We start from the raw sequence: 10,228 nt of genomic DNA on the forward strand, positions 1-10,228 counted from the left end.
AAACCCCAAGGACAGGGCTCAGGAGCTGCTGCTCCTGCTGATGGAATCAGACAGCAGAACAAGCCCCACGGTGGCCATCAGCTGAACATCAAGGAGGGACTGGGGACATTGCAGCTGCCTGTCCCCACGCCGGGGCCATGGCGTGGGTGTGACACCAGCTCTGCCAGCGGCTCCTCGGGATGCTGCACGGCCACGGAGGGTGAGCGAGGGATAAACAGTCAAACTGCACCATCAATGCTTCCTGAAGGCTCTGCTGGGTCTGGTTTCTGACCCAGAAGCTGCTGTGGAGTGAAGATGGAGTTAAGGTGAGGTTATTTTGGAGTCAGATGGATGCTGAGGGGGAGGCAGCTCAGGGGCAATTTGACTCCCTTGATTTCCCAGCCGAAACCTGACCCAGGCTCTGAGTTCACACTTAGCAAAACATGTTGAGTTTTTTTGCTAAATGACTTGTTATATTCTAGAGAGCTTTGGAAAGCAATGATTGCAAATAACACCCATCCAGCCCCCTCTGCTCCCCAGTCCCTGCTGGCAATGAGGAGATGATGGCACACAGAGAATTCCCACCAGTTTGTGGCTGCTCCCCGCTCCTGAATGACCCCTGTAACTCCTCCTTTGCCCCGGTGCCCCACACATCTTGTTTAAGTTGATGGTTTAGAATGTCTCAGTAAAATCCTCAAGCCCCATTTTCTGGGATGCTGAACTTCAATGAGTTCTGTGCCTTTGTGAGTCTTCAAAGAGTTGGGAGAAGAGAGTGAGAGCAGGAGCATCTCCCACCAGAGCCTGCCCAGCACCTGGAGAGGAGCCAGAAGGAGACCCCATCTGCCCTGCAGGTTTTGGAGGTGCTTGGGATGGGTGGTGCAAAGCTGGGAAAGATTTGCAATAATGAATTCAATGGTGGCTTTGGCCATCATTTCCATTTCCTCATTAGCCACCCTGAGGGAGGTGAGCACCTGCACTGGTCCTTTCCAGGGCACCAGTTCAGCCCTGGGGAGAGACTGGGACAAAGCAGACCCTGAGCATGAGGCCAAGGGAGTGTTCAGAGAGTTCTGAGCCCCTTTGAAGCAGCACTTCATAAAGCCTGGTCTAAAAAGGGCTCTGCAGTGCAGCCTGCAGCCAGGCGTTTTGCCGTGGGTATCACGGCAGGTTTATCACCCATCCTGTTGCTATTTTCTTGCCTGGCCCCCGTGGCCATTCGCGTTTAGGTTTCAGTGATCATTTAGCAAGCAGCCCCCATGCAGCCCACCCGGTGCAGGTGCTGGAGGGGGACATGTCCCCCCTTTTGCAGCTGGGGGGGGGCGGCTGGTGGCTCCGTGGAGCCAGGAGCCGATGACAATGGGCAATTGTCAAATTGGGGCCCCTCTCGTTTGAGTTTTCTTCCTTTTATAGTAAGTAGCAGTTGCTCCAGCAGCTGGCCTGCCCCTCCAGGGTGAGCTCTGGGCTCCGTATATAAGGGAAGGAGCAGCCTTTGCTTTTCATCCCCCCGATCGCTTCCCCGGCTGGGCGCAGGACTCATCCCGCACCTCCGCAAAGCCCAGCGCGATGCCGCTCAGGAAACCCGAGCCGAAGAAGGAAGCAGCCAAAGCAGCCGCAGGCTCGGAGCCTGCCTTCGATCTCAAGAGCGTGAAGGTGAGTGAGGAATGAAGGCGTCACCGCGTTTCTCGTGCCTGACATCTGCCAGCCACAGGCGGTGCAGAGCGCTCTGCAAATGGCATTAGCCAGGCTGGAAGGCAGCCTTGAGAGGGGAAAATTATCTGCCTGTGTGGATGCAGCAGGCTGGGAGTGATGCTGTCCTCGCTGGGGAGATGTCTCAGTCTTCCCTGCCCAGCACTCACTGGAGGGAACCAGCACCAGCTCCCGGAGCTGCGGCTGCAGAGTCCAGCCCCAGCTCCTGCTGAGACCCCGTGTCGGGGCCCCCGCAGCAATAAAAGCTTCTCTGCCACCCACTGTCTCCATCCTGAAGTATTTTGTTGCCTGCGTTGCCTCCTCCACATAAGAGCATCCTTTATCCAGCAGCTCCACAACAGGAACTCGCTTTTTCCATGATTCCTAGGGATACTCACATTTTTAAGCCAGAGCTGTGGCAGGAGAGTCATTAAGAGCAGGCTCAGCATGGAGGCTGTTTAATCACTTGAACTTGGGATCAGGCCCTAAAATAACATCCTTTCCACCCGAAATAATCCTGCCTGTGGTCTGAGCATCCCTCCTGCCTGTCCACCCCGCTGCTGCCAGCTGTGCTCCCCACAGGGATCTCAGCTCCACAGCGAGGGCAGAAGCAGTCGGGGACATGGCCCAGCCAGACTGGCACAGATATGGGACATGGCAGGGATATGGGCCCTGGCCCGAGCCTGGGCAGGGAGAGGTCCCGAGGGGACAGTTCCTTTGCTCCCCTCAGCTGTAGCCCACATCTCATGCCTGGCTCTGCTTCCTTCTCTTTACAGATTGAATTCACGGCGGAGCAGATTGAAGGTAAGTGCTGAGTTCAGCTTCTCTCAGAGATGGCTTGAGAAATGGGGAATCCTTTTTCCAGGTAGTTTTTTACCACAGACACAAGAGCTGAGGCCCCACACATCAAATCCTCTTTTGGGGGAAAAGCCAGCAGGATCCAGAGCCTGGCAGGGAAAAGCTATTTTTCCTTCATGGTGCAAGATGCAGCCTGGGTCAAAGCCAGGGCTTCTGGTGGGAGGAACAGCCTCTGCAGACACAGACACAGACACAGCCCCAGAGAGTGGAGATCCGAGAGGAAAAAGAGATAAGTAGGGATGTCCTGCAGCAAAGCCAGCTGCTGAGGGTGCAGGGATCCAGCAGGTCACCCAGCCAGCTCTGCAGAGGTGACAAAACCTGCTCGGGCAGCCAAGCGTCCAAGGAGTCTGGCAAACCTCAGCCCGCATTGCACAAGCTCACTCGGGGCACAGCATGCACGTGTGGGTCCCTTCCTGCCTGCCAGGCACGAGGTGCTTCCCTGGAGCGGGAATGGGGCCACTCCGAGCTCTCCTTCCCCGCAGAGTTCAGAGAAGCCTTCGGGCTGTTTGACCGGACGCCTGCGGGGACGATGCAGATCAGCTACGGACAGTGCGGGGACGTGCTCCGGGCGCTCGGCCACAACCCCACCAACGCAGAGGTGCTCAAGGTGCTGGGCAAGCCCAGACCAGAAGGTGACAGCAAGCTGGGGACAGGGTGGGACAAGCAACTCCTGTGCTCCCTGACAGCAAGTGCAGGGTAACATCCCCTGTAGGAAGAACCCTGCAAGGTGAAGGAACTGGGAAGGAAATTATGCAGACAGGCTTCATTCCTGTGGAATTCCTTCACTCCCCTTCCCCATACCATGGTGGTGATATACGGGATAGGCAGTCCTCACACAGGAACGGTGGCAAGTGATGCTTAGCAGACTTTATCCTGAACTGGTGCAAACTGGTATAACCAGACCAGTCCCGGTGTGGCCACGTTACTGTGGTGACAGACGACCCACCTAATGGTTTCATTTTGGGCTGATATCAGGGGTCTCTGTGCAGTTCCCTGATGTTAATACTTTATTCCTGATATGGATCTTCCAATCTCAAGCCTAATATAATAGTTCCATCTCCTCACGGGGCTTCTCCCCTGCATTCTGATAGAAAAGAGACGAAGATAACTAATCAGGAGGCCCTCAGAGGCTGAATTCAGCCTCATGAATTTCATCTCTGACCCCATCTCCTCCCCTTCCAGAAATGAACACAAAGATGCTGGACTTCGAGACCTTCCTCCCCATCCTGCAGCACTTCACCCGCAACAAGGAGCAGGGCACCTTCGAGGACTTTGTGGAAGGGCTGCGAGTCTTCGACAAGGAGGGCAACGGGATGGTCATGGGGGCCGAGCTGCGCCACGTGCTGGTCACACTGGGTACGGCTGGGACTGAGCTGTGCCATGGGCTGGTCACACTGGGTACGGCTGGGGCCAGGCTGTGCCATGGGCTGGTCACACTGGGTACGGCTGGGGCCAGGCTGTGCCATGGTCACACTGGCCATGGCTGGGGCCAGGCTGTGCCATGGTCACACTGGGCACGGCTGGGGCCAGGCTGTGCCATGGTCACACTGGGCACAGCTGGGGCCAGGCTGTGCCATGGTCACACTGGCCATGGCTGGGGCCAGGCTGTGCCATGGTCACACTGGGCACGGCTGGGGCCAGGCTGTGCCATGGGCTGGTCACACTGGGTACGGCTGGGGCCAGGCTGTGCCATGGGCTGGTCACACTGGCCATGGCTGGGGCCAGGCTGTGCCATGGTCACACTGGGCACGGCTGGGGCCAGGCTGTGCCAAGGGCTGGTCACACTGGGCACGGCTGGGGCCAGGCTGTGCCATGGTCACACTGGGCACGGCTGGGGCCAGGCTGTGCCATGGGCTGGTCACACTGGGCACGGCTGGGGCCAGGCTGTGCCATGGGCTGGTCACACTGGGTACGGCTGGGGCCAGGCTGTGCCATGGGCTGGTCACACTGGGCACGGCTGGGGCCAGGCTGTGCCATGGGCTGGTCACACTGGGTACGGCTGGGGCCAGGCTGTGCCATGGGCTGGTCACACTGGGTACGGCTGGGGCCAGGCTGTGCCATGGGCTGGTCACACTGGGTACGGCTGGGGCCAGGCTGTGCCATGGGCTGGTCACACTGGGCACGGCTGGGGCCAGGCTGTGCCATGGGCTGGTCACACTGGGCACGGCTGGGGCCAGGCTGTGCCATGGGCTGGTCACACTGGCCATGGCTGGGGCCAGGCTGTGCCATGGGCTGGTCACACTGGGCACGGCTGGGGCCAGGCTGTGCCATGGTCACACTGGGTACGGCTGGGGCCAGGCTGTGCCATGGGCTGGTCACACTGGGCACGGCTGGGGCCAGGCTGTGCCATGGGCTGGTCACACTGGGTACGGCTGGGGCCAGGCTGTGCCGTGTTATTGGACAACATTTGCAGTCTCTCCACCGTGTCCCACCAGCATCCCTCAGTAGTGGCACACAGCCATTCTCCTCCCTCTGGTGGCCTTGGTTATGTGGAAGAAGGACAGGAATGTCTTGGCAGGCTGAAAACCCTTCCCCTCACCTCTCCATCCTCCTGTTCCAGGAGAGAAGATGACAGAAAGCGAGGTGGAGCAGCTCATGGCAGGGCAGGAAGATGCCAATGGCTGCATCAACTATGAAGGTAGGAGCAGGAGATTCCCATCGGGGCCATGTCTTGTCTTAGGGTGCAAAATGCATCCTCTGTAAAGTCTCTGCTTGGACTTGATAATTTAATGGTCCTTTCTAACCCTAATGACTCCATGATTCCATGACATTGGTGATCACTGGAAGGGAGGTGTGGACCACCCTCCAAAGCCTTTCCAAAAAAACACTGAGGCATGTCAGCTGGGGTGGAAACAAGGTGCTTGTGCCAGTGATTTCCAGGAAAAGCAGCTGAAGACAGCATGTTTCCAAGGAGTTCAGGGCTGTTTTATCCACAGTTTTGGCACTGTTTTGTTGCAAGCTATTGAAAATAAACAAAGCCAGCATCTTTCTCAGCAGAGGCTAATTGGGAACATTTGGAGACAAGGATCACTCACTGCTCCAAGAGGGTGAAAATCTGGAATAGGAGGTGGTTAAATTCAGGAACCCCTATAATTGGAGGGCAGTAAGGAAAAGAGGGGACCCATTCACCTTGGCCTCAGAAAAATGGGGGTAACAGTACCGGCTCATCTCCAAGGGTTGGCATCACTCTGACCAGGTGGGGATGGCATGGAAAAAGTGGGAACAGAAAGAGAATATTAGTCCTGGCAGAGTATCCCCTTCATTCCTGGGGGAGTCTGGGCTGGGGGTCCCCCCTGCTGCCTGTCCACCTGCCCCTCCCCAGCTCACAGCATGTCCTGACCCCTCATGCTCTCATTTCTCCTCAGCTTTTGTCAAGCACATCATGTCTGGCTGAAATGAGAAACTTCAGGTGAGTTCAGTGGCATCTCCTGCTGCTCACTCCAAAATTGGAAATCCTGCAAGTAACAGCCAGGGGCAGAGAAGCCAAAACCCAAACCTGCAGTGGATTAATGCCACAGGAATAATCCCAGCTCTGAAGGCACAAGAGTAGTGTTGATGATAAGGAATTTCATTTGTAACTCCTGTCAATTAAAATTTATGAGGACAGCATCACCCCCATGATGGTCATTTGTGGTCTGGGTAATTGTGTGGAGTCCCTGCTTGGAAAGAAAGAGGTGGTTGATGGTGCCACGTTTTCTAACCTGCCAGAAGCTGAGGGGGTCAACAACAGCCAGTGGAAATCAATATTTTAAAATCTGCATCAGTGAATGACTCGATACTAAGAAAATATTAACTACTTAGAGAGGAAACTTCCAAACTCAGAAATCTATTTCCCATTAATGTTACAAAGAATATGGAAAATGTACCATGGATGTTTGTTAGTGTTCCTTGAGATCTGCCTGGGAAAACAGAGAAACATTGCTAAGGGGGTGAAGTTTCTTGAGGGTGAATTATCCCTCAAAAATCTACACAATTGAAAAGAAAATCCAAATTGCTGCCTGGCCCCAGCTTTCCCTGCCAATTTCTTATGATTTCATTATCTATTTACTTTTTTAAACATTTCTCCTACCCCTCAGCTATGTAAAAGGCAGGAGATCAGGGGAAAAAATTAAAAATTACCTTCAGATACTGCTAAATACACAAATTAAACATTTAAAAATCTCTCCCCTCTCAAAATCTCTTTAGACATCAGAAGGTTAAAACACAGACAGAATTCTGAACTTTGAATGTTCAGCATCCTTTTTATCTTCTTTTTAATCCATTTCTCTCCAGTTGCTGATCATCAGCTCAGCATATAGATGGTTGGGTGGCAAATGCTGCCAGGAGATTTAATTCTTCACATAACTATTTGCATATAAAACTCTTTTTTAAATGGTGTTGATTTACAGCTCTTGACATTTTGGGTTCATCTGAGAAGGAATACTCTGGATACTCTCATCCCAAAGGTTCTTTGCATTCAGTCCTGTCCCACTTGTCTCCCAGGCTCTCAGCAATATTTGAACCCCCCTGAGCACCATGAGGAGTGAGATTCCTCCGTCCAGGTCCTTTCCCTGGGATGTTTTGCCTCAGCCCTCGTGAAGCTCTGCCCACCACGTGTGTGTGCCTAAGCCTGGTATTCAATGACATATCTGAAACTAGGTTTTAAAGTTACTCTTTTCAGGTTTTCCCCGTGACATTTCTCTCATTAAATTTCATTCCTTCCTCCCTTACATGGTTTGTCTGCTTTGGCTTGGGACTACTTATTGACACGGTGGGTGGAGGAGACCCCTCGGTATTTGTGGGCCAGGTCCACCCTCAGGGTCCTGGGGTGTGGGTGGTGTCCTGCCTGGGATGGAGCCCAGCCAGGGTGGGCTCCTGGGATGGTTCTTCTCCAGGCAGATGTTGGTGTGTTCCAGCCAGGAGCTGTCTGGGGCTGTGTGACACAAGCTGGTGACTCTCTCTCCCTCTTCCTACCTGCAAAGCAATCTTCAGAGCATCACCACAAGCGGTGAATAATTCATGACACATAACTCAGCTTCTCATCAGCAGAACACCTGGGAGCAGAAAACACTTTCCTTTGATTTGTTCCTTATTCCAACGTCCTCAGTCTGCCTTTGACTAGAAATTGAAGGCATTTTGCTCGATGTGTTGACTTCAGCTGCCACTCGCTCGTTCCTGTGCAGTGACTGAGTAACAGCTGCTTTCAATTCCCACTGTTTGATTCAACTGCTCATAAAAAGCAACATAAGCTGTTTATAGATGCAAGATTAGATTTGAGCTCCTCTCTGTGCTATTCCTGCAGCTTCCATTGGGCAGGATCTGGGCACCTCGTGTTTTTAATGTTCTATCTGTGCTTTAACCTCCTGGAGGATCGTGGTGATGGGGCCAGAGGGACCCTGCTTGCTGCACACACGTTTGTCCTTGTCACTGCCATGGCACCAGCTCCTGCAGCAGAACGTGCTGTGGCAGGGAGGAATGGAGCAGAGGAGAGGTGGGGACCTGCTCAACTCACAGAGGAAATCCACAGCAGGGACTGGGAGGCCTGGAGCTGTGATATCCTTGCTAAAGCCATGATATCCCTGCTAGCCTTGACATTCCAGCTAAAGCCATGATATCCCTGCTAGCCTTGATATCCCTGCTAGCCTTGATATCTCTGCCAGCCATGATATCCCTGCTATAGCTGTGATATCCCTGCCCTGCAAGCCAAGAGGCTGCACTCTCACTCCTCTGTGCAGAGCACAGGCCCCAGCTTCCATGCTGAAAGGAGTAACACTAAATTAAAACCAAAGTGAGACCCGCAAAGAGACAGAAAGCAAGCAGCGGGAAATGACAGAACTACAGGAAAACAGCTTTCCATGTCAAAAGTCCAGCCCTTGGAGCCCCCCCGGGGGAAGAGCCAGCCACACTTTACTTTGTTGTGTCTCTTTAGGATAAAGCAGAGCTGGTTTGTAGCAAAGCAGGTTGGAATGGTGCACTTGAACAGGCACAGTATGTATGGCTGTACCTCTGCTTGTGCCTCCATGCCTCCTCCCCTGGCAAGGCTGCTCCCCTCCTCCTCTGGAAAAGCTGAGGATTCCACAGGGAAAGCGCCTTTAGTCCCATGGACATTTATAAAGGCATCTGTGGGTGCCAGTGAGTGACCCCACAGGCAGAACTGCACTGTAGGACTGAGCAGTCTCTGTAAATCCAGATCTGCAAAGACAGCAGCAAACACGACCTTTTACAGTTTGGATGCTTTACATGAATTCCAGGGGACTCTGAGGAGAGGTACAAGGAGCCCCCACGCTCCGGAGAGCCTGTATCTCCTCAGGCTGTGATAAGACAGGCTCTCATACCAAAGAAGGTCTGGATGTCAGGAGCTCTGTGCCCTGGGGAATGGGAGAGACAGATGGAGCCAGCTTTCATCCCCAGGAGTTATCTGCAGTGTACGAGATCAGGAGCAGGGTGAACACGGACTGTGCTCCTTGAAAGGCTCCTTGGAGCCCCAGACCACGTACACACAGCACCATCATCACCATCACTGAGCGAGGCCAAAGGCCTTCAGGGGAGGAGACACAACACTGCTGTGTTACTCACAGCCTGTCTGGCAAAATGACTTGGATCGACCTGATCAGGAAACCAAGTGTCCATCCCAGGGGACAGCACTGCTCTGGGCCCCGTTTGCTTGTCTCAGGTGAAGGATTGAAGAAAGCTTTGCCTGCTCACACCCTGAAAGTAAACACCTGCAGATTTGCTGCCAATAACAAATTTGTAAGGACACCTTTCAGAAGTGCAGAGAAAGAGGGGAAGAAGGTAGGCTGAACCCTCCTGCTCCACACACAGCTTTTATTCTCAAAGACACAGCCCATGTGTGTGTCAGCACATCAGGATGTGACCTTTGAGTGCAAGTGCAAAGCCCTGAGCAGAGCAGCATGGAGCACAGAGTCCGTGTGGAGGTGTGTGTGCATCAGGGCACTGTTATGGCTGATTCAGCAAGCCCACAGAAGGATTTGGAGAAGGAAGGCCTCTGCTAGCTGCAGGTGCTATTGATAGGTCAGTATTTTTAATAAATGGACGTTTACTTGTGCATCTTTATTCTGTTCTTTTGCTAAAGCTCTGTGTGCCAGATACTGCATTTTCAAACACATCCAAGTTGTAATTGGTAAATTACCTGCCCTGTACATACACCCCAGTCTGCCAGTTTTACTCCTGGATATGAGGACATCACGAGGAATTTCTTCACAGAAATGGTTGTTAAACATTGGCAGGGGCTGCCCAGGGAGCTGGTGGAGTCCTCATCCCTGGAGATGTCCAAGGAATGACTGGACGTGGCACTCAGTGCTCTGGTCTATTGACAAGGTGGAGATCAGTCACAGGGTGGGCTCCATGATCTGGGAGCTCTTTTTCAGCCCACATCATCCTGCGATTTTGTGATATCGCGGCTGAACCTACCCGGGGAGCACCATCAGCACGGACCCCTCAGGGGTAGGGACAGACCTGGGCAGTGCTGCCCTCGACACTGGGAAAGGGGAACCACGAGCCAAGCCCAGCGCGGGGGCCGGGCTGGCTCAGGACACGCTGGTGATGGCAGGAGGGAGCCCTCGGACCGGGATCCCCAGAGCCCGCTCTGTGGCACAAATACAAGTTCTACATTCCATGGGCGCAAAGCTCTGAGGGACGAGCCACGGGCCCTGCTGGGGGTTCACCAGCCCCCTCACGCTCGTCCATCTCCGTCTATGCTCGGACATCT

At 53.8% G+C, this 10,228-nt stretch overlaps 1 protein-coding gene across 2 annotated transcripts; it reads left to right on the forward strand.

Annotated features, from left to right (window-relative positions):
• Nucleotides 1-1,298: 1,298 nt before the first annotated feature.
• Nucleotides 1,299-7,229, forward strand: LOC106861185 (myosin light chain, embryonic). 2 transcript variants are annotated; one of them, XM_014889413.2, is made up of 7 exons: nt 1,299-1,626; nt 2,439-2,466; nt 3,003-3,152; nt 3,703-3,876; nt 5,081-5,158; nt 5,886-5,929; nt 7,003-7,229. In XM_014889413.2, the coding sequence occupies exons 1-6, from the start codon at nt 1,540-1,542 to the stop codon at nt 5,912-5,914; spliced, it is 546 nt and encodes a 181-aa protein (XP_014744899.2). In that variant the 5' UTR covers nt 1,299-1,539; the 3' UTR covers nt 5,915-5,929; nt 7,003-7,229. The 2 variants fall into 2 exon arrangements, with proteins under 2 accessions (XP_014744899.2, XP_088035669.1); XM_088179543.1 differs by lacking the exon at nt 7,003-7,229 and having other exon boundaries at nt 1,305-1,626; nt 5,886-6,129.
• The last annotated feature ends 2,999 nt before the right edge of the window (nt 7,230-10,228 follow it).

This window comes from Sturnus vulgaris, chromosome 27 (genome assembly GCF_052056855.1).
Source record: "Sturnus vulgaris isolate bStuVul1 chromosome 27, bStuVul1.hap1, whole genome shotgun sequence".
Lineage (NCBI taxonomy): Eukaryota > Metazoa > Chordata > Aves > Passeriformes > Sturnidae > Sturnus > Sturnus vulgaris.